The sequence below is a fragment of the Somniosus microcephalus genome, chromosome 10 (assembly GCF_052327205.1).
Source record: "Somniosus microcephalus isolate GS21.2 chromosome 10, FLI_Smic_1.0, whole genome shotgun sequence".
Taxonomy (NCBI): domain Eukaryota; kingdom Metazoa; phylum Chordata; class Chondrichthyes; order Squaliformes; family Somniosidae; genus Somniosus; species Somniosus microcephalus.
The window spans coordinates 190207919-190233308 of NC_140996.1; the positions used below are offsets into that span (position 1 = coordinate 190207919).

General features: G+C 41.4%; 1 protein-coding gene across 3 annotated transcripts in view; it reads left to right on the forward strand.

The window, feature by feature from the left end:
- Positions 1-25390, forward strand: part of LOC147111942 (neurobeachin-like) — a 1011877-nt gene that overhangs the window by 568859 nt on the left and 417628 nt on the right. For all 3 annotated transcript variants that reach the window (XM_085999351.1, XM_085999350.1, XM_085999349.1), the window contains one exon: positions 8130-8296. In XM_085999351.1, coding sequence (XP_085855477.1) covers positions 8130-8296 — 167 coding nt within the window. The remainder of the gene's footprint in view (positions 1-8129; positions 8297-25390) is intronic.

Consider the following 25390-nt stretch of genomic DNA (forward strand, 5'->3'; position numbering starts at 1 on the left):
TGATGGGTCAGCCCCACCTTGAGAGCACCTTGCTGCACATCAGGGGGACAATGAGGACCCGTGTCTGCACTGGCAGTCCTACTGCTAAGGACTTCCATGAAGCTCTGGTCTCTCCGATCAATAGCTGGCCATCGCTTCTCCAGAGACGTCAGTCTATTCTGAACATTGACCATGTTTTCAACACTCTGGCAACTTATCTCCTCCATGGCCCTGGCCATCGTCTGCAGAGAGGCAGCCATCGATACCATGGAGGTAGACATCGCTTCCACGGAGGTAGCCAACCTTTCCGAGGAGATGCGCTCATGCGCCAATGACTCCACAAAGGCTCTGCTCATATTCGAGTTGGACTCCAACATTTTCTTTCCTCTGAGACTCACCATGTGCAACATTGGATCCTTCACACCACTTCTGTAGCTGTCATCAATCCAGAAACATTACAGCAGACTCACAATGTGCCACACTTACCTGGCGTGGTGTCCGGATGTCGGGAAACACGAGCCAGAAGCGGCAAAATTCAAAAATAGGCTGACAACTACTGGCAACTACCTGTTAATAGGCAGGTAATTGCCTTTAATCCTCTTCCCGCCGCTAGGTGTCAAGTCCATTCACAAATCGGGGACCCGACACTTGGGAAAGCTGTTTGGAGGCGAGATCACAACCTGCCGTCAATCAAAACGATTTTAACCTATGACCCGCCTCCAAACCCACCCTCTGAGTGCCGGCAAAATCGCAGCCTGAGTTCCTGAGTAGCCAGCCCAGTAACAAATATTGTGAGACTTTGTCATTTCTGTTAATTTTCTGCAGGTATACGTCCACTGCTCAAGTTCAGCAATGTCAGCTATGAAGGGCTAAGAGCTAAAGAAAGGAAATGTAGAGGATGATGCAGAGGTCATAAAGTGATGGGCGTAGGCTGCACTATTGGAGTATTATTTTACTGCCTCGTACTCAGCCATGAACTTGGCGTATCTTGAAGGAGCATGCTACCCAATAGAAGATTTCTGCTACATTGTTAACCTTATTCAAATAAGAGAGAATAAGTAGTTTGGTAGTTACTGGGACTTGTATCCATAATCAAAGTAGACTCCAGAATGACCACTTTAATTTAGATCAGAGTTTGAAAATGGCTTACAGAATAGTAAAAGAAAAACACTGGACTTGCTGCTCTGAACTGTAGGTGGAGATACTAAAGCTCTGATTGTATTTTAATTGAAAATGGTGCTTTACTTAAAATATTTAACATTACAAATTTTACATACGCCTTTGAGGACTGTGATAGCAGTTGTCAAAGAATTATGTTGCAATTTTTTCAAGTTTGTTTGAATTGCATGAGTTGAACCAAATTATCTTCTTGCACTGCTGCAATTTTAATTTTGCTGTTAACATTCTGCTGCTGGCTTAACTAGTTAAGGTAGTGAGCAACTGAGCCATGTAGACCAGGGACTGAACTCTACAAATAAACTCTAAAGCCTGCACATCTGCCAATGCACTTTATTATGTTTATGTTTATGTATTACAAGCCAAATGAATGTTGAATGTTAAATGTCTTAATCAAAATGTACACTCTCGGGAGCCGCAAGCCTACATTTCGTTGTACTGCACTTGTGCACTAACAATGACAATAAAGTTGATTATTATTATTATCATTGATTCTTTCCCAGGCTGTACTGGGTTAACCAATGCTAGCTGCAGGGATGAGAGTGCTACAGTTGACTGCAGAGGTTCTAGGTTCAGGAGGGGAATATCATCCAATGTTCCTGCTCTTGATTACTATCTAATGATGCATGTTGTAAGAACACATGGTCAGCTATGATCCCGCTGCTACCCTGCAATTCAGTACCCTGTCGATAGTCACTGTCTGTGTTCACTCATGAAGAATAGCCACTTGATTGAGGTACTGAAGGCCAACTTGGGCCCATGGTGCCATCTCCCAGCAGGGAGTCAATGCCCTCAGTAAAGGAGAAGGGAATCAAAGAACATCGAAAAGAATTTAAAAAAAATATGATGTGCCTTTAAATTAAATTCAGTACTAGGAAGTGCTGCATGCTTCTACTTGAAAAATCACTTTTAAAATCACTTATGATCTGCCCTCTGTTTTCATCTATACAGAAGTTTCCATAGCAAGATTGATATAAGAACAATTCATGAAACATATCACTTCTGTGAGGTTTTGAGCACAGCTATTGGGATGCCTGACAGGTGAAAATTCTCTAAATGTTGAAATGATAGTAAAAGAAATTGACTAAATGGCAATTTTGGAAATACATACTGAAGGTAGCGTATTTCAGAGGTAGAAAGCAGTGAGTTTTATTTTAAAAATTAGAGTGGCAGCGTTGGTCAACTCCTGGCTAGCTGCAGGGTGCCAGAGGATACCGAATAATTAAATATGGTGACCAGAGTGCGTAGCAAATGAGGGAGAATCAGCCTAAGGCAGGGAGAAAAACCAAAGTGAAATGTCACAGACAGAAGCATGGAAGGGAAGGATCAGAGATAAAAATTGCAGGAACAGAAAGAAAAAGTAGAATATAAGCAAAGGAGCAAACGTAAAATAGAATAAAAGCAAATAATGTTTAGAAGACATCTGGGAGGGCAGAGAGACTGAAAGCAAGAAAGATAACGCCGATAACAACCTGGCCCTTAACATCAAGAAAACCAAAGAAATCATTGTGGACTTCAGGAAGTCTAAAGGCGGAAGTCACACCCCCATCCACATCAATGGGGCTGTGGTGGAAAGGGTGGACAGCTTTAAGTTCTTCGGAGTCCACATCATGGAAGACCTCTCCTGGTCCCTCAATACCTACTCTCTGGTGAAGAAGGCCCAGCAGCGCCTATATTTCCTAAGGAGGCTGAAGGGATGTAACCTGTCACCCCTGATCCTCTCTAACTTTTACCGCTGCACAATAGAGAGCATCCTGACAAACTCTATCACAGTATGGTATGGCAGCTGTAGCTACTATGACCGGAAAGCCCTGCAGCGGGTAGTCAAAACTGCCCAACGCATTACCGGCACCCGGCTACCGACCATAGAGCACATATACCAGAAACGCTGTCTACGGAGGTCACGGTCCATCATCAAAGACCCTACCCACCCCAGCCACAGTCTGTTCGCCCTCCTGCCATCTGGGAGACGCTTCAGATGCATTCGCACCCGTACGACCAGATTTAGGAACAGCTTCTTTCCCAGGGCTGTCATCCTACTGAACTCCACAAATAAACTCTAAAGCCTGCACATCTGCCAATGCACTTTATTATGGTTATGTTTATGTTAATGTATTACAAGCCAAATGTATGTTGAATGTTTAAATGTCTTAATCTAAATGTACACTCTCGGGAGCCGCAAGCCTACATTTCGTTGTACTGCACTTGTGCACTAACAATGACAATAAAAGTTGATTTGATTTGATAAACAACAAGGAGATTTGGAGAAATCCAGATTGAAAGAGGCACACATAGTAATCAATATCAAATATATAGTGCATAAACTGAGATCAATATTTTGCCTGGATACACGTGAGAACACAAAATGAAAACAGTTTCATTGCTTTGTTTGATATGTTCATTCTAATGTATATTTGGAGAAAAAAAATATTGTACAGAAAAAATTGTTGTTCAGACATCAAAATAAAAGCACTGTCTGTATTTGCTTGTGAACTGCATCTTGAAATAGTTACTTTGAGTTATTTGGTATATTTTACTAAAAAATGAGAGTAACTTCTGAGAACACAAAATATTGCAGCATGCAATTGGTCTGGGCTGCAGAGGTCCCATCAAATTGGAACCTTTTGCTCATCTCTAAATCATTGTACTGTTAGTTTGTCAAAGGTGACAAACATGCACCTTGTGGACGAAAGGTGAATTTGGCATTTCAGTTTTGATGAGGTTCTTATCTGGCCACAACAGCTTCCTTAAACCTACAGCTTGATGCACTAGGTCTTTTGATCTTTGCCCTAACTGATAAAGTGCAGGACTCAGAGATAGCAGTTGTCACTAAAAAATAAACATAACCTTTGCTTCATTTTGTCAGGAGGTTGACAGTAAACACTTGTCAAATGGAAGGTGTTCACTGCAACTTTATTATTAGGTGTTAGATGAAAGATTTTAGAAGTAAGATAAAATGTATTAATGATCAACCTGTGCCCGTGTGCAGCTTCACAGCATAAAACAGATAAATAGCAGATATGATATTTATCAGTTTGGTACACTGTAACCCAAGATGACAGTATTAGATTGAGTTATCTGTTATTTGAAGAAAATGTTGAGATACAAGAACTGACAGAACTTGATATAAAATGGAAAGATTCAATTATCTTTCAATGTCAGTTAGCAAATGAGATTCTGGACATTAGCATTATTCCCAAACAATGCTTTCTCAAACCTGTCTCACTTCATATGTAATGTAAGTTAAGATGTTTCCATTGGTATGATGCCCATATTTAAAAAACCATTAATATGGCTTCAGTAAGAAAATGTCCAGCAGATACTGAGAATTATAAGAGGCAAGCATGAACTTCAAAATAGCAATTGTATCTAAAAGATGTTAGATATTTAGTTTGTGCTTCCAAAATGTGTCAGTTTCATAATTTAACTTCTTTCCCCATCTTGGGTTAGGATAAAGGATGGATGCCCTTAACCATTAACATCCCCACATAAGCTGTCAGTGCCACAACATGACTGGCCAGCAGGAAGTACTGTTTTGTGCAGCAGGCTCAGTTATTTTTTCTTGTCTTTCTCTCTCCCCCTTTCTCTCTATTCCCCTTTTTCTCTCTCTATTCCCATTTCTCTCTCTCCACCTTTCTCTGTCTGTCTCCCTTTTTCCTGGGGGGGTGGGGGGGAAACACTGTGGTTACTTAGTTTGCCTGCTGGCCATGTGACCAAAAGCTAAGATCCAATTCAAGTTAAATGGTTTATTATATGTTTTCATTACCCTCCACCATATTGTAAATTTACATATTTTGGTTCGGTCGATGTTTTTATATCGAGTACCATTCCCTGACTGAGACAGTGAGGCTGTGCAGCTGCCCTCTGACCTATTCATTATTCATGGTTGAGTGACACAGGCTGATTCTCTTCTGTATTTTCCCTTCTTCCCATTCAGACTGAAATTTAGAAATTTATGGTTGACATTGTCTTGATATATCCAGCTGGGTTTTCCATTTATGCGCCCATGATTTTCAGCCCATGCGCTTTAATTGGGGGAAAATTGTGTGCTGGTAAGCACAGAAGCAGAAAACCAGGCTTTTTACATCATTCTACAAATGTGCTGCGCCACCAATGTTGTATTGCAACATTTTCATACTTGTTGGTGTGCAACCTTGTAACATATCTGTACTTTTTTTTATTGGGACATGTCTGTCTTTCCCCTTGCACTTGATCTTTTTAATTTGTCACAACTGTTGTGAACAGTAGTACTACTAGAATAATTTTTGCAACAGATTAGAGATATATTAGCAATTGGAAACAGCATGTGAGATATAGGCATATAATCAGAAATTTTATTAATCCAATTATTTCAAAGGCTTTTCCTTCAAAAAAGTAACTTTTTGTCATTTCCTGATGTGTAATTTATTTTTTACTTTTGTTCTTGGGATATGGGCAAGGCAGCATTTACTACCAATCCTTAATTAGCACGAGAGCAATCAAAAGTCAAACAAATACGGTGCGGCTGGATTCATGTGTAGGCCAGACCAAGGAGGGGTAGCCGGTTCCCTTTCCCAAAGAACATTAGTGAGCCAGTGGGTTTTAATAACAATTGGCGACTTTCATGGTTATGTTTTTTCTATGGTGCCAATTCACAAATTACCACAAATTATTAAATTCCATTTCACGACTTGCCATGGTGGGATTTGAACTCATGACCTCTGGGTTGCTAGAACAGTACCATTACTAATGTACTGCATACTGGGGACATGTCAAACCACATGCGGTTAATAATCTAGTGCATTTAACAGAACTATATTTGTGGTAAATAACTCTATACCTGTCCTTTTTAGGAAAGTTTGGTGTACAGGAAACTTTGTGTTATCCGGAGGCTAAATGTCCGGCAAGCTCAAGCCACCGGCAAAAATCAGGAGCCGTTTTTTTTCTTTTCGTTGCTTTTTTCTCAACAGTCAAGCTCTGCAAGGTCTGTAGCTAAGCAACAGCTTCAGCTAGAGACACTACAGAGATGCTTGCCGACTGTTTAGAAGCTGTTGCTAAGCAACAGTGTTTGTTGTCAGATACGGAGATGAAAACCTCCGTATGCTTCAACATTAGAGCTGGAGTGACCGGCAGTTTTGAGGGAACGGCAACAGCTCGGTCCCGTCGGTGCCGGATAGCACAAAGTTTCCTGTATAATCCACAGAGAGATTAGATATTCTGAATCGCATTGCAACATGGACCTAGTTCCACTGATTAGCCATGGAAGTGTAAGAGACAGAAAAAATCTTATTGCCTCAGGGTCAGGATATTTTCTGCATCCACACATATACTCCCATTGTTTTCATTTACCTCTCTTCTCCACAATAATCAACCAACAAAAGGAAATTTAAAAAATGTATCTAAATTACTAGCTTACTGTAAACATTGATATAAAAGCGGGTATAAAAATATAATCAGCTAAGATGTCGTTTTGGGAGATAATCAATGAACTAGTTGCACTGGTCTTTGTTTGCCAAGCTCACTCTAATTAAATAATGTTTGTGAAAATGGTTTACATTAATTTCTTATATATTTTTTGTCTTAAAATGCTCCTGTGCAGCGCCTTGGGACGTTTTACTATGTTAAAGGTGCTATATAAATACAAGTTGTTGTTGTTGTATATACTCAGACGGCAATAAGTTGTTTAGTAACATAGTTTATAATCATAATTACGGCTGTTGAACCCTACAGATTAGTGACGGTTTATTATATTAAAGTTATATAAATCTGCAATGTAAAGCGGGCATGCACTTATTTTTGCAGAACTATTCAATGGAAATTATATGTCAAATTTATTGAAGTTTAATAAACTTATGAAAGTCCTGCGCTGTACATCTTCACTGACTCTTCCAATCTTCAGAAAATAAGTATAAAAATATTTGTGGACAGTGTAATCATTCTATCTTATTTCAAATATTAGTCTAAAGGAACTGTGTGGTGCAGCCCTTTCACCTCTCTGATACAGGTTTAAATCTTAAGTGAACTGATGGTTGCAATGGTACCAAATGAACTAAGTTTGCACAACCTCAAACTAATTGCAAGTGGACATGAATCCATAGCATAAAATTATATTTTGCTACATTATTTGGCACTAAATCAGTCTCAATCTGCAAGATCAGTGGAATGTATTGAATGTAGTAAAATTTTCACTGGTACAGTAGGGAGTGCTCTTCTAAGGTTGAGCGTTAAGGTATATTGTTAAGATGGAGGAAAGGGCTTCTCTGTGAATCTAACTTGTGGAAAACGTCACTTTAGAAAATGCTTATACTAACATGAAATTGAAAAAAAATGAAAATGGTTTCCTACTTCAGCACCGGCATCCCTCAATTTGATGAGCACAAACCCCTATGCCCCCCAGAAAAAAAATTTGAATTGGTTGGGACAAGCAGTATGGCCATTGGAGCTGTTCCGAGTATTCAGACTCGTAACTGGCTGTTAATATATCAGACTGGGTTTTAATATTCATTTTCATGGCTGTAATGGATAAATATCTTACAATTTAAAAGACTAATAATACTTCCTTTATCTCTCACTCTCTAGGTAGTTTTAAAAATACTGAGCTTATCATGATTTTTTGCCAATTATAATTAATCTTCAGTTTCTCTGCTGAGAAAAATTGCATCTTATCTGCATTTTATCCTTTGAGTATTTGTTGTAAGAGTCTCTCTCATTTCCTACTGCAAAAAGCAACATATCTTTTAAAAATAATTGCACTGCATTACCAATTTGGACTGTCAGGTTACCATACTTTAGGTCTTGTATTGATAACAACTGAGACTTCACTACATTGATTTGATTCTGCTCATGTAAGATTTGGGTTGCATTCTCTGTGGTTTGACATATTTAATTGTTTTGCTACGTTACTTATTTTGTGAAAGAGTTTTAAGTTGTTGCTACCAGTCATGATAATGTTTTTTTGCTTCTATTGAGTCCGCCCTTTTAATTTTCATCAACAGTCCCAATGTGCTCAATATACAGCGGATAGAAGAGAAGAAGAGAAGATGTGTGACCATCTCATTAGTGCTGCGAAGCATCGAGATCATGTTACAGCCAATCAGTTAAAGCAGAAGATTCTCAACATCCTTACAAACAAGCATGGTGCATGGGGCACCATCTCTCAGAGGTAGGTCTTAATTACTTGTGGAAAACTCTGAGTTTTTAAATCACTTTGCTGTATTACATTAGAATTGTGCATACATAGTGCAACTGGGGTTGTACTGGACCTGCGGCAACAGTTAAGTGTTATGAGAGTGCCTAATGACGTGGTCTTGTAGATCAGGTCTTGATCAGGTCTTGTAGGTCAGGTCTTGGTTTCCCTGTGCTTAGGTGTCACTTTGGCACTTGACTCTTTTATTGAGCATTTAAATAATCATATTCCTTTGGTTAGTAGCCAAATAAGGCTAGATCAGCCATGATCTTATTGAATGGCGGAGCAGGCTCAAGGGGCCAAATGGCCTACTCCTGCTCCTATTTCTTATGTTCTACGGCAAATTTGGTGTCCGATCAAAAGTGGTTGCAGCCTAATTATACAGGACTATATTAACCAATTTAGTACATAGCAAATTTGGTGCAGTAAATGCTTACTGTTCAGCTGACTATTAGATCACAGATTTTTCCAAGTTGTCAAGAACACGTTGGCCCTGAAATCGCAGTCTCCATGCGCATACGCGGTCGTAAGCCTTGTAAAAGGCCCCACAAGTTCCGGATTTCCACATGTGCGAAAACCTGGAACTTACGATCTGTCAAGGTTCTCTTCGACCCAAAAACACTTTCGCTGGCGCAGAGTTGGGCTATTTGCCCAACTACTGCCCAGCAAATGCCCTCGAAACATTTACGCCTGCTTTTACCAGTGAAAGGGTTAATATAAATGTTAAATTAAAATTTAAAAAATACACAAACACTTAAAATTAGTTTATGTAAATTTTGGCCCAGATTAAAATGTTTAAAATTATGTTTCAAAAAATTTAATTTTTATTTTAAATACTTCAATAAAGGGACTTTTAATTAATTTTGAAAATGGGAACATTTATTTTTATTTCAGTTGTGTAAATTATTTATTTATTTGCAGATTCCTCATATGCTTATGGGGATTCCATTCGTAAATGGAATCCCCATAAGCATAATAGGAATCCTCCATTCTGATTGGAGGATCTGGCCCACATGATCCCAGGGACTCTTCCGAACCGCCTGCGTCCCTGGGACTAGTGGGCCTTTACACAGGTGTATGCCTGCAAGCCCAGGACCCAAAGACTTTGCAGCCCGGGAGCCAGTAGGTAGGTTGGATTTTTTTTCAGGTCGGATGTGTGCTCCAGAGGTACGCCTCCGACCATAAATTTCAGCCCATAGATTCCTTAAGTTGTAGGGCAATGTGGTGGTATAGCACATTAGTGTTCCTGTATACTGTACTAGAGTGTTAATTCAAATTTGTGATTTCCTGACCTGTTGATGTTTCTAAGCTTGACCAGCCTGTGGGTGATGTCAAATAGAGGCAAACTGCTTTTCCACATGGGGGAAATTAAAGACTGAATTAGCTCACTTTGTGTTTGGGAATTTTCTAGTGGCTGGTTACAGCGTGACATTAACAGATAGCTAGTAGCAATTCACCTACCTGCCCCTCTTGAAATACAGTGGAAGGAATTAAAGAGAGATTGTGAATAATAAATGTTAAAATGTTTGTGAGAATAAAGAAATGCCACATTTTATAATAAATAAAGTGCCTCAATTAGGTTGTATGACAAGTAGTTTGTATTTCTAACCCAATTAAATTTATGGATCCTAAATATATATATTAAAGAATCTCATCTAATATTACATGTACTGCAACATAGCTTCTATATAGCTTAAGTCATGTTGCAGCTCAGCCTTTTGAAGAGAACAGCTTGCATTTCTATAGTGTTCCTCACACACAAGTATTTATCTCACAATGCTTTACATTAAGCAAGAAAAGATACAGTGGACAGCAGTGAAAGGAAAACAGGGGGTTGGGATGGGGATTTCTGAAGCCATAATTAAATAGAAGGGTTTCAAGGAGGTTTGTGAAAGCAGGGAGGGAGGTACCAAGGCGGAGGGAACTTAGGGAGGTAGTTCCAGAAGACAGGAGCATATTGGCTGAATGAGTAGCCACCAGTAGTAAAGCTGAAGGAGCAAGGGACAATAGGTGTAGACCATTGTTAGAGGATTGGAGGGTAAATGTGGGAACATAAGACAGGAGGTGATCACTAAGGTGGGCAGGGGGTGGTGAGGATGTCAAGGAATTTGAAAGTAAGGGTAACAATTTGTCTAAATACTAGGGCATGGAAACTCAGTGGAGCTTAGAGGATTTTTTTTGAATGGTTACAGCACGGAAGAAGGCCATTCGGCCCGTCAAACCTGTGCCAGCTCTCTGCAAGAGCACTTCAGCTAGTCCCACTCCCCCGCCTTTTCCCCATAGCTCTAATTTTTTTTCCTTCAGGTACTTATCCAACTCACTTTTGAAAGCTGTGATTGAGTCTGCCTCCACCACCCTTTCAGGTATTGCATTCCAGATCCTAACCACTCACTGAGTAAAAAAGTTTTTCCTCATGCCGCCTTTGGTTCTTCTGCCAATCACCTTAAATCTGTGTCTTCTGGTTCTCGACCCTTCTGCCAATGGGAATAGTTTTTCTCTATCTACTCTGTCCAGACCCCTCATGATTTTGAACATCTCTATCAAACCTTCTCTCAACCTCTGCTCTAAGGAGAACAACCCCAGCTTCTCCAGTCTATCCACGTAACTGAAGTCCCTCATCCCAATAATCATTCTCGTAAATCTTTTCAGTACCCTCTCTAAGCCCTTCACATCCTTCCTAAAGTGTGGTGCCCAGAATTGGATACAATACTCCAGTTGAGTCCGAACCAGTGTTTTATACATGTTCATCATAATTTCCATGCTTTTGTACTCTATACTTCTATTTATGAAGCTCAGGATCCCGTAAGCTTTTTTAACCGCTTTCTCAACCTGTCCTGCCACCGTCAACGATTTGTGCACATATACCTCTAGGTCTCTCTATTCATGCACCCCCTTTAGGATTGTACCCTTTATATTTCATCTGTTCATTCTTTCTACCAAAATGTATCACTTCGCACTTTTCTGCGTTAAATTTCATCTGCCACGTGTCCGCCCATTCCACCAGCCTGTCTATGTCCTCTTGAAGTCTATCATTAACCTCTCTCTTCTTGGCTTGGTGTCCATTTTCCTCACATCTATCTGTGAAGCACTTGCTACTCAACCTCCCCGATCACCTTCCCATCTCCCTCTCAACTCCCACTCCCTTTTCTCACCCTCCTGAGCCCCTTCCACCTCCTATTTGCCTTCTCCTCCTCCGCCTTCTCCTTCCCCCTTCCCATACTTTGATTCAATTATGTTCACCCTTTAACCCCGAATGAACTGAAAAGTTCAAGCTGGTCTTGACTACCACAGGAGATAGATTACTAGTCTGTTAAAACTTTTCATACAACTCACAAGGTCACAGAAATGTTAAGAAATACTGAAATTATGCTTGTATAACAAGAATTTTTTGTCCATTTCAGTTTCCAACATCTGTTCCAAAAGTTGTTTACTACTTATCACTGTTGTTTCAGTCCAGAAAATTATTTTAATTTTAATTTGGATTTGGTCTCATCTCTTCAATCTCAAATTTTAGTTTTATTTTCATTTGAAGTCCAGTTATACTTTCATTTTAGTCATTGACCAATTTCCTCTTATTTAGTCAACAAGAACAACACTGGTAAAGATCAATTTAGTCAAAATAATTCTGTCAATCATGGGCTACTCAATATACTTCTGGACACAAATGCATGTGGCATAGGAAATAAAACATGAATGGCTTAAAAAGTTTAATGTAGGAGCCATTACAGAGACCTGGCTACAAACTGAGCATGATTAGGTGCAATATTCCAGGCTATAGATAGTATCTTTAGAAAAGACAGGGAAATCACAAAAAGGTGGGGGCAGTGGGGGAGGAGGTAGTAGCAATATTGATAAAAGGCACAATTAGAAAGACAGTAGAAAGAAAGGCAAAATACTGCGGATGCTGGAAATCTGAAATAAAAACAAAATGCTGGAAATACTCAGCAGGTCAGGCAGCATCTGTGGAGAGAGAAACAGAGTTAACGTTTCAGGTCAGTGACATTTGAAAGGTCATCAACCTGAAATATTAACTCTCTTTCTCTCTCCACAGATGCTGCCTGACCTGCTGAGTATTTCCAGCATTTTCTGTTTTTATTATAGTAGAAAGAAAGGGTTTTAGTAAGGGTGATCAGGCAGTGGAATTACTGGGTAGAGTTGAGGAACAGCAAAGGATGCAAGTCTCTGGAAGGAGTTTTCGGCAGACCTCCTGATAGTGTTGTAGTGGGGGGAATGTACAAATATGGAGATCAGGGAAGCATGTAGCAAAAGCAATGTGATTATATGTGGAGATTTTAACTTTCACATAGATTGAAAGAAAGATTTCCATTTATATAACGCCTTTCACGACCACCGGACGTCCCAAAGCACTTTCCAGCCAATGAAGTATTTTTTGAAGTGTAGTCACTGTTGTAATGTTGGAAATGCGGCAGTCTATTTGCGCACAGCTAGGTCCCACAAACTGCAATGTGATAATGACCAGATAATCTGTTTTTAGATGTTGATAGGGCACCGGGTGTAGCTCCTCTGCTCTTCTTCGAAATAACGCCATAGGATATTTTACGGCCACCTGAGAGCAGATGGGGCCTTGGTTTAACATCTCATCTGAAAGACGGCACCTCTGACAGTGCAGCACTCCCTCAGCACTGCACTGGAGTGTCGGCCTAGATTTTTATGCTCAAGCCTCTGGGGTGGGACTTGAGCCCACAACCGTCTGACTCAGAGACGAGAGTGCTACCACCTGAACCACAGCTGACGTGACTGGGAGAAGCACAACTGCTCAATTAGTAAAGGCAACAAATTTCTAAAATTTATTCGGGGCAGTTTTTTTAGAACAATGATTTAGAACCGACAAAGCAACAGACTATACTAGATTTAGTGATTAATAATGAATCAGAATTAACAATCTGATGGTAATTGAGCATCTTGCAATATGATTGAATTTGATATTGGATTAGATTGGAAGGTCGCAAATGTAACACCGCTATTCAAGAAAGGAGGGAGAGAAAAAACAGGGAACTACAGGCCAGTTATCCTGACATCAGACGTCGGGAAAATGCTGCAATCCATTGTGAAGGAAGTGATATCAGGGCACTTAGAAAATCATAACATGATTAGGCAGAGCCAACATGGTTTTATGAAAGGGAAATCATTTGACAAATGTATTAGAGTTTTTTGAGGATGTACCTAGCAGGGTAGATAAAGCGGAACCAGTGGATGTAGTATATTTGGATTTCCAAAAGGCATCTGATAAGGTGCCACATAAAAGGTTATTACACAAGATTAGGGCTCACGGGGTTGGGGGTAATATAGTAGCATGGATAGAGGATTGGTTAACAGACAGAAAACAGAGAGTAGGGATAAACGGATCTTTTTCAGGTTGGCAGGCTGTAACTAGTGGGGTGCCGCAAGGATCAGTGTTAGAGCCTCAGCTATTTACAATCTATATTAATGACCTAGATGAAGGGACTGAGTGTAATGTATCCAAGTTTGCTGATGATACAAAGGTAGGTGGGGACAATAAGCTGTGACGAAAACACAATGGGCTAGATTTTCGGGGAGCCGTCGGGCGGGGCTTCAGGCATGTGGGGGGGGGGGATTCCCGAATTCGGGGGTCCCGACACCATCCCGTCCAAAACCCCGCCCACGTAAGTTTCAGGGGCGCGGGTACCTGCCCCTCACTGGGACCTGCTGAAACCAAGCGGGAAGGGATTAGTGCCAATTAACTGCCTGTTAACAGGTAGTTAACAGGCAGTTTTAGCCTAATCCCTATTTTGAGTGGTTTCGTGTGGGTTTCCCGATGGCTCCAAACCACGCCAGGTTGGAGCGGTGGGCCGTCGGGTTGAAGGAGTTGGAGGGGTCACGATGTCGGCGCTCAGGTGAGTGATGGGTGCATGAGTGCAAAGGCAAGTGTGTTTGGTGTGTCTAAAGTGTGTAAAGAACTTTTACTTACCTGTACTTACCTTAACAGCCTTTCTTCCTGTAGCCGTCGGGAGCCCATCACTCAGCCGGAACTTAAAGCTGAACGGCTGCGATCTGTCAAAAGTGACAGCCTTCAGCTTTGAGTGCCGGTGACAGTTCTAACTGAGTCTGTGCAGAATGATTCGTGTTAGAAATCAGAGTGTAAGTGTTTGACAGCTTCAAACAACTGTAAAACACTGATATTTCATCTGTCAAGATCTCTTGACAGATGAAATTGCAGTCTGTGACGTCACCTGTTGCCGGGTGGCCCTTAATTGGCCTGCTGAGCCCGCTGGGTGGGCTCAACAAGGTCAATCAAGGGAAAATCGAGCGGATTGGCCGGACGTCGAAGTAGGCGGGTCAAAAACCCGAAAGGGGAAGTCCCGCCTTCTTCCCGACAGGATCGCCAAAATCTACCCCAATGAGTCTGTAAAGGGATATAGATAGACTAAGTGAGTGGGCAGTAAGGTGGCAGATGGATTATAATTTAGGGAAATGTGAGGTTATTCACTTTGGTAGGAAGAATAGGACAGAATATTTTTTAAATGGTGAGAAACTTTCAAATGTTGGTGAGAAACTTTCAAATGTTGGTGTTCAGAGAGATTTGGGTGTCTTCGTGCAAGAAACACAGAAAGCTAGCATGCAGGCACAGCAAGCAATAAGGAAGGCAAATGGCATGTTGGCCTTTATTGCAAGGGGGCTGGAGTATAAGAGTAAGGAAATCTTGCTACAATTGTACAGGGCCTTGGTGAGACCACACCTGGAGTACTGTGCACAGTTTTGGTCTCCTTATCTAAGGAAGGATGTACTTGCCTTGGAGGCGGTGCAACGAATGTTCACTAGATTGATTCCTGGGATGAGAGGGCTGTCCTATGATGAGAGATTGTGTAGAATGGGCCTATACTCTCTGGAGTTTAGAAGAATGAGAGGGGATCTCATTGAAACATACAAGATTCTGAAGGGGATTGACAGGGTAGATGCTGAGAGGTTGTTTCCTCTGGCTGGAGTGTCTAAAACTAGGGGGCATAGTCTCAGGATAAGGGGTAGGCCATTTAAGACTGAGATGAGGAGGAATTTCTTCACTGAGTGTTGTGAATCTTTGGAATTCTCTTCCCCAGAGGGCTGTGAATGCTGCGTATATTCAAGGCTGAGATAGATAGATTTTTGGACTCTAGAGGAATCAAGGGATATGAAGATTGGGCGGGAAAGTGGAGTTGAGGTCGATGATCAACCGTGTTCTTATTGAATGGCAGAGCAGGCTCAAGGGGCCGTATGGCCTACTTCTGCTCTTATTTCTTATGTCCTTAATAGGTTTCAGAGGGAGAGTCACAAACCAAGGTTTTAAATTTAAGTAAGGCAAACTTCAAAGGGATGAATTAACTGCAGTAAACTGGGTTGAACTGTTAATGGGCAAACCTACAGAGAAACAGTGGAAAGTATTTAAAGAAGCATTTGGTGCAATTCAATACTGGTACATACCCCTAAAAGGCAAAGACTCCACTTGTGTAGTTAAGTAACCATGGTCAACAAATGAGGTAAGAGACAGTATCAAGCGAAAAGAAAAAGCTTACACTAATGTAAGAGAAAGAGAGTGGTAAAGAGGAATGTCGACCCATTAAAGACAGATGCAGGCAAGACTATAATGGATAATAAGAAAATGGCAGACTTGAACTGTGTCTGTTTTCACAGTGGAGGAAAAGGACAAAATAGCAGTGGTACAAGGGAACCTAAAAATAAGTTAAGCGGAGAAACTTAGTGGATTTAATACAAGTTGTTTTTTTAGAGGTTGAAGGGTGATCAATCGAGGTGTATAAAATGATAGGGTAGGTGTGGCAAACAGTGAGGAGGTTACCAATCGACTGCAACAGGACATAGATAGGCTAGCAGAATTGACAGACAAGTGGCAGATAGAATTTAATACAGAGAAGTGTGAGGTGATACATTTTGGCAGAAGGAACAGGGAGAGGCAATATAGACTTAATGGCACAGTTCTAAAGAGTGTGTAGGGACAGAGGGACCTGGGAGTTAAGGTGCATAGGTCCCTGAAGGTGGCAGGACATATTGAGAGAGTAGTTAGCAAAGCATATGGGATCTTGGGCTTCATAAATAGAGGTATTGAGTACAAAAGTAGAGAAGTTATGCTGAATCTTTATAACGTTCTGGTTCGGCCAAAACTAGAGTATTGCGTCCAGTTCTGGTCACCACATCCTCCCTAAAGTGTGAAGGCGCAGAGGAGATTTACCAGAATGGTTCCAGCGATGAGGAATTTTAGCTACAAGGTTAGGTTGGAGTAGCTGGGGTTGTTCTCCTTGGAGTAAAGGAGGTTGAGGGGAGATTTGATAGAGGTGTACAAGATTATGACGGGTTTAGATAAGATAGACAGAGAAAGGATGTTCCCATTAGCTGATGGTACACGGACTAGGGGTCACAGATTTAAGGTTTTGGGCAAGAGATACAAGGGGGGATGTGAGAAAGAACTTTTTTACACAGCGAGTGGTAATGACCTGGAACGCGCTGCCGATGAGGGTGGTGGAAGTGGAGACGATCAATGATTTCAAAAGGAAATTGGATAGGCACTTGAGGGAAATAAACTTGCAGGGCTACGGGAATAGAGCGGGGGAATGGGACAGATTGGATTGCTCTACAGAGAGTCGGCATGGACTCGATGGGCCGAATGACCTCCTTCTGTGACGTTATGACTCTAACTCTAGGTGCAGAGAAACTATTTCCTCTGGTGGAGGAATCCAAAACAAGAGGGCATAATCTTAAAATTAGAGCTAGATCATTTAGGGGTGAAATCAGGAAGCACTTCTTCACGCAAAGGGTAGTGGAAATCTGGAACTCTCTGCCCCAAAAGGTTGTGGATGCTGGGTCAATTGAAATTTTCGAGGGTGAGATTGATAGATTTTTGTTGTATAAGGCTATCAAGGAATATGGAGCTATGGTATATAAATGGAGTTGAGGTACAGATTAGCCATGATCCAATTGAATCACAAAGCAGGCTCGAGGTGCTGAACAGTCTATTGTTCCTATGACAGCTGCTGCTCATTTCATCAAATTTTGTTTCCTATCTTAGTATTATTTACACATTATTGTAATAAAACAAATTAGTTCAGCAAATATTTGGATTGACTTTAAGTGTATAAATATTTAAAGATTCTGTCAGAGATGATTAAAGTTTCTACCCCTACCAATGAGCAAGCATTGAATTAATTTGAGTATAGGTTCTAGCAGAACATCATAAAGCAGCAAAGCTTGCTCTGCTCAGCAGTCTGTTATTCCACACTTGTGATAACCCTTGAACCTTATAAGCCACACATGTTTAACTGTGACAGAGATAAATGTCCCCTAGTTAGCCTGTGTCTTGAGTTCATATCCAATAATTGCAATTTAGAATTGTATTTATTTTGAAAGAGTAATAATACACTGCATAATTTTAAATGTCAGCCCTCTTGCTGTTTGGTTTTTACAGAAGGAAATTCTGCAATTTTCTAGAAAGCAAAATAATTAAGACAAGATATTGGGGAGTTACTTTACTCGAGAAATTCATTATTTTCTTGTAACCAAGGTAGACTCTTCAGTGGCATAAAACTTTATGTAGATTTGAATAAAATGCATTCCAGATAGTGAAAGCTTATTGATCCATTTTCACCACTGCATTCATTTATGTTGTCAGTACAATTTCACATATAAATTTGTACATAGATGCATTTTAACTGAAATTTCAGCAAAATCAAATTATTTTAGTTTTAAAAAATTGACAAGCACTATTTATATAGAACTAAACAACCAGAAATTAATGACCCTGAAATTGCAGTTGGTGGCGTAGCTAAGAAGTATGCCGCTGACCTCTGAACGAAATCCACTCTTACCTGGTGCAAGGTCCCAAACGAAAATTCGCTTTGAAACGCTGCAGAGTTGTGCGCAGCTTAGTGGCCCACGGATCCATGGGGCGCACCATTGTGCGTAAGTGTACCTGGGATCACGTGGGACGGAGCTCCTTTCACTAGCTAATCCAGAAACAGAAGCCTCCGATGCCTGACATCAATTAAACATCGGGGCCTGTCAGCCAGGGCACCAGGAGAACACCCTTAGCCTTCTTTGAATAAAGCCATGGAATCCTTAATGTCCACAGAGCAGGCAGAGGGGGCCTCAGTTGAGCCTTTCATTTGAAGAATAGCAGCTCCAACAATGTACTGGACTGGAGTGTTGGCCTAATTTATGAACTCAAGTTCTGGTGTGAAATTTTAATCCATAACATTCTGAATCTGAAGTGAGATTGCTACCAACAGCCAAACTGAGTAGGAGATGAATCAAGAAGTAATGGATATGTGACACCAAGCTTGGGCATTAAAAGCTTATAGATTGGAGGTGGACTAAAAGAGGAAAGTTGGAAGAGGCAGTGACCACAGTAGTATTGATGAAATAAACAATGATGGGTTTTTGATGGAGAGAAAAGTTGGAGGCTAGACATCAAAGAAAGAAATAAAGATGGACTTGCATTTATTTCACACTTTTAGATGCCTCTCACATATCTCAAAGTATTTCATGTAGTTCAAAAATGTAGCGACTATTATATGGGTAAATAAAGCAGCCATTTTGCAATCAGCAAGATCCTACAAACAGCAATGAGATGAATAATCAGTTCATCTGTTTTTTTCGGTGGTGTTGATTGAGTAAGAAATGTTGGCTGAGATGCTGGAAGAATTTTCTACTCTTCAAGTTGTGCCTTGGGATATTTAAACTGCAGTGGAACATAGGAACAGGAGTAGGCCATTCAGCCCATCAAGCCTGTTCCACCATTCAATTAGATCATGGCTGATCTGTATCTTAACTTCATCTACCTGCCTTGGTTCCGTAGCTCATAATACCCTTGCCTAACAAAAATCTCATCGATCTCAGTTTTGACATTTTCCATGACGTAGCCTCAATAGCTTTTTGGGGGAAAGTGTTCCAGATTTCCACTACCCTTTTTGTGAAGAAGTGCTTTCTGACATAACCCTGAACAGCCTAGCACTCATTTTAAGGTTAAGCTCCCTTGTTCGGGTCTCTCCCATCAGAGGAAATAGTTTCTCTCTATCTACCACATCAAATCCTTTAATCATCTTAAACACTTCAATTAGAGCACCCCTTAATCTATATTCTGAGGAATACAAGCCACGATGCAACCTATCCTCATAATTTAACCCTTTTAGCCCCGGTATCATTCTGGTAAATATGTGCTGCACCCTCTCCAAGGCCAGTATAGCCTTCCTGAGGTGTGGTGTCGAGAACTGAATGCATGACTCCAGATGGGCACTAACCAGTGCTCTGTACAGCTGTAACATAACTTCCACCCCTTTATATTCCAGCCCTCTTGAGATAAAGACTAACATTCCATTAGCCTTTTTAAATTATTTTTTATACCTGTCCACTAGCTATTATTGATTTCTGTACCAGGACCCCGAAATCTCTCTGCTCATCCACAGTTCCTTACTTCTGACCATTTAGAAAATACTCTGATCTATCTTTCTTAAGTCTAAAGTGGAAGACCTCACACTTTCCCACTCCAACTGCCACAGTTTTACCCACTCAGTTAATCTATCAATGATCCTTTGCAACTTTCTGCTCCCATCTACACTATTTACTAAGCCACCTAACTTTGTGTCATCAGCGAAGTTAGATATAGAAGCATATAGAAACATAGAAGATAGGAGCAGGAGTAGGCCATTCGGCCCCTCGAGCCTGTTCCGCCATTTAATGAGATCATGGCTGATCATCCAAATTCAGTACCCTGTCCCTGCTTTCTCCCCATAGGCCTTTAGCCTTAAGAAATATATCTAACTCGTTCTTGAATATATTTAATGAATTGGCCTCAACTGCCTTGTGTGGTAGAGAATTCCACAGGTTCGCCACTCTCTGGGTGAAGAAATTCCTCCTCATCTCAGTCCTAAATGGCTTACCCCTTATCCTTAGACTGTGACCCCTGGTTCTGGACTCCCCCGCCATTGGGAACATCTTTCCTGCATCTAGCCTGTCTAGTCCTGTTAGAATTTTATAAGTTTCAATGAGATCCCCTCTCATTCTTCTAAACTCTAGCGAATATAAGCCTAATCGACCCAATCTCTCCACATACGTCATTCCTGCCATCCCAGGTATCAGTCTGGTGAATCTTCGCTGCACTCTCTCCATGGCAAGAACATCCTTCCTCAAATAAGGTGACCAAAACTGCACACAATACTCAAGGTGTGGTCTCACCAAGGCCCTGTACAACTGCAGCAAGACATCCTTGCTCCTGTACTCGAATCCTCTCGCTATGAAGGCCAACATACCAATTGCCTTCTTAACCGCCTGCTGCGCCTGCATGCTTACCTTCAGTGACTGGTGCACAAGGACACCCAGGTCTCGTTGCACTTCCCCTTTTCCCAATCTATTGCCGTTCAGATAATCTGTCTTTCTGTTTTTGCCACCGAAGTGGATAACCTCGCATTTATCCACATTATACTGCATTTGCCACGCATCTGCCCAATCACCCAACCTGTCCAAATCATACTGATGTTTCTCTGCATCCTCCTCACAGCACACACGCCCACCCAGCTTTGTGTCATCTGCAAACTTGGAGATATTACATCTAGTTCCCTCGTCTAGATCATTTATATATTTTGTGAATAGCTGGGGTCCTAGCACCGATCCCTGCAGTATCACACCAGTCACTGCCTGCCACTCGGAAAAAGACCCGTTTATTTCAACCCTTTGCTTCCTGTTTGCCAACCAATTCTCTATCCAAGACAGCACCTTACCCCCCATCCCATGTGCTTTAACTTTGCATGCTAATCTCTTATGCGGGACCTTATCGAAAGCCTTCTGAAAGTCCAAATACACCACATCCACTGGTTCTCCCTTATCTATTCTACCAGATACATCCTCAAAAAATTCCAGTAGATTAGTCGAGCATGATTTATCTTTTGTAAATCCATGTTGACTTTGTCCAATCCTGTCACTGTTTTCCAAGTGCTCTATTATTACATCTATTACAATGGACTCTAGCATTTTCCCCACTACCGATGTCAGACTTACCGTTTTCTCTCTACCACCTTTTTTAAATACTGGGGTTACATTAGCTATCCTCCAATACTTGGGAACTGTTCCAGAGTCTATAGAATTTTGGAAGATAACCAGCAATGCATCTACTATTTCTAGGGCCACTTCCTTAAGTACCCTAGGATGTAGATTATCAGGCCCTGCGGATTTATCGGCCTTCAATCCCGTCAATTTCCCTAACACCATTTCCCTACAAATACTGATTTCATTCAATTCCTCCCTCTCATTAGACCCTATGTTCCCTGACATCTCTGGGAGGTTATTTGTGTCCTCCTTTGTGAAGACAGAACCAAAGTATGTATTTAATTGGTCTGCCATTTCTTTGTTCCCCATTATAAATTCCCCTGATTCTGACTGCAAGGGACCTACGCTTGACTTCACCAATCTTTTTCTCTTCACATATCTATAGAAGCTTTTACAGTCAGTTTTTATGTTCCCTGAAAGCTTACTCTCATAATCTATTTTCCCCCTCTTAATTAATCCCTTTGTCCTCCTTTGCTGAATCCTAAACTGCTCCCAATCCTTAGGTTTGCTGCTTTTTCTGGCCATGTAATTCGATAGACTCTGGAACAGTACCCATGGAATGGAGGGTAGCTAATGTTACCAAAAAAGGTGGTAGAGAGAAAACGGGGAATTACAGACCGGTAAGCCTGACATCGGTAGTGGGGAAAATGCTAGAGTCCATTATAAAAGATGTAATAGCAGAGCACTTGGAAAACAGTGACAGGATCGGACAAAGTCAACATGGATTTACAAAAGGTAAATCGTGCTTGACTAATCTACTGGAATTTTTTGAGGATATAACTGGTAAAATAGATAAGGGAGAACCAGTGGATGTGGTGTATTTGGACTTTCAAAAGGCTTTCGATAAGGCCCCGCATAAGAGATTAGCATGTAAAGTTAAGGCACATGGTATTGGGGGCAAGGTATTGACTTGGATAGAGAACTGGTTGGCAGACAGAAAGCAAAGAGTTGGAATAAACGGCTCTTTTTCCGAGTGGCAGGCAGTGACTTGTGGGGTATCGCAGGGATCGGTCCTTGGACCCCAGCTATTCACAATATATATTAATGATTTGGACGAGGGAACTAGATGTAATATCTCCAAGTTTGCAGATGACACAAAGCTGGGTGGGCGTGTGTGCTGTGAGGAGGATGCCGAGAAACTCCAAGATGGCTTGGACAGGTTGGGTGATTGAGCAAAAGCATGGCAGATGCAATATAACATGGATAAATGCGAGGTTATCCACGATGGTGTCAAAAACAAGGAGGCAGATTATTATCTGAATGGCAATAGATTGGGAGAAGGGGAAGTGCAACGAGACCTGGGTGTCCTTGTGCAGCAGTCGCTGAAGGTAAGCATGCAGGTGCAGCAGGCGGTTAAGAAGGCAAATGGTATGTTGGCCTTCATAGCGAGAGGGTTTGAGTACAGGAACAAGGATGTCTTGCTACAGTTGTACAGGGCCTTGGTGAGACCACATCTGGAGCATTGTGTGCAGTTTTGGTTGCCTTATCTGAGGAAGGATATTCTTGCCATGGAAGGAGTGCAGCGAAGATTCACCAGGCTGATACCTGGGATGGCAGGAATGACGTATGAGGAGAGATTGGGTCGATTGGGCTTGTACTCGCTGGAGTTTAGAAGAATGAGAGGGGATCTCATTGAAACTTATAAAATTCTAACAGGACTGGACAGACTAGATGTCGGAAGGATGTTCCCGATGGTTGGGGAGTCCAGAACCAGGGGTCACAGTCTAAGGATAAGGGGTAAGCCATTTAGGACGGAGATGAGGAGGAATTTCTTCACCCAGAGAGTGGTGAACCTGTGGAATTCTCTACCACAGAAGGCAGTAGAGGCCAATTCATTAAATATATTCAAGAAGGAGTTGGATATATTTCTTAAGGCTAAAGGGATCAAGGGATATGGGGAGAAAGCAGGGACAGGGTACTGAATTTGGATGATCAGCCATGATCGCATTGAATGGCGGAGCAGGCCCGAGGGGCCAAATGGCCTATTCCTGCTCCTATCTTCTATGTTTCTATGTTTACTCTCCTTGGATCTTATGCTATCCCTAATTTCCCTTGTTAGCCACGGTTGAGTCACCTTTTTGTTTCATTTTTATGTCAAACAGGGATGAACAAATTCTGCAGTTCATCCATGCGATCTTTAAATGTTTGCTATTGCCTATCCACTGTCAACTCTAAGTAACATTCCCCAATCCATCCTAGCCAACTCATGGCTCATACCATCGTAGTTTTCTTTATTTAAATTCAGAACCCTAGTCTCTGAATCAACTACTTCACTCTCCATTTTAATGAAGAATTGCATCATATTATGATCGCTCCTCCCCAAGTACCCTCGCACAACAAGATTGCTAATGAATCCTTTCTCATTACATAATACCCAGTCTAAGATGGCCTGATCTCTAGTTGGTTCCTCGACATGGTGATCCAGGAAACCATCCCGTATACACTCTAGGAATTCCTCCTCCACAGTATTGTTACTAATTTGGTTAGCCCAATCTATATGTAGATTAAAGTCACCCATGATAACTGCTGTGCCCTTATTGCATTCGTCTCTAATTTCCCGTTTAATGCCATCCCCAACCTCAGCATTACTGTTTGGGGGTCTGTATACAACTCCCACTAACGTTTTCTGCCCCTTGGTATTTCTCAGCTCTGCCCATACAGATGCCACATCGTCAGAGCTAATATCCTTCCTTACTATTGTGTTAATCTCCTTTTTAACCAGCAATGCTACCCCGCCTCCTTTTCCTTTTTTTCTGTCCTTCCTGAATATTGAATACCCCTGGATGTTGAATTCCCAGACTCGGTCATCCTGGAGCCATGTCTCCGTAATCCCAATTATTTCATATCCGTTTACATCTATTTGCGCAGCTAATTCATCCACCTTATTACGAATGCTCCTCGCATTAAGACACAAAGCCTTCAGGCTTGATTTTTTAACACTCTTAGTCCTTTTAGAATTATTATTTACTGTGGCCCTGTTTGATTTACACACTTGATTTCTCTGCCTTCCACTTTTGCTTTTCTCCTTCCTGTCTTTTGTTTCTATCCTTGCTTCCCTTTCCTCTGTCTCCCTGCACAGGTTCCCAAACCCCTGCCATTTTAGTTTAAACCCTCCCCAACAGCACTAGCAAACGCTCCCCCTAGGAATCGGTTCCAGTCCCGCCCAGGTGCAAACTGTCCAATTTGTACTGGCCCCACCTCTCCTAGAACCGGTTCCAATGTCCCAGGAATTTGAATCCCTCCCCCTTGCACCATTCCTCTAGCCACATGTTCATCTGAAATATCCTTCTATTTCTACTCTGACTAGCACGTGGCACTGGTAGCAATCCTGAGATTACTACCTTTGAGGCCCTATTTTTTAATTTACCTCCTAACTCCCTATATTCAGCTTTCTTTCATCCAAGTCATTTATAAATATAGTGAAAAGCTGTGGCTCCAGTACAGATCACTGGGGGATATCACTGGTCACATCCTGCCAATTTGAGTACATATCCATTATCTCTACTCTCTGTCTCCTACCTCCTAACCAATTCCCTGTTCAAGCCAATTGGTTGCCTTCAATTCCATGTGCTCTTATTTTTGTTAACAGTCTCTTATGTGGAACCTTGTCAAGTGTCTTCTGGAAGTTCATATAAATAACATCCATACACGCTCCCTTATCTAACACGTTAGTTCCTCAAAATATTCAGCCAGGTTTGTTAGACATGTCTTACCCTTTACAAATCCATACTGGGCTCTCTCTGATCTGCTCGCAGTCAGTTGGGGCTTCAACTTAATATCATATCCAAACGATGACCCATCCAGCAATGTATTACTCCCTCAGTACTGCATGGGAATGTTGACCTCGATTATGTGTTCAAGTCTTGGAGAATCCTTCTGACTCGGGTAAAGGTCCTACTAATAGCCAAGCTAACACACAAGAGATGGAGCACTAGTCAGATGACAAGATTTGTCTTGTTTACTATTTAGCAGAGTAATACAAGAACAGCATTAAAGCCTTGTACAGAC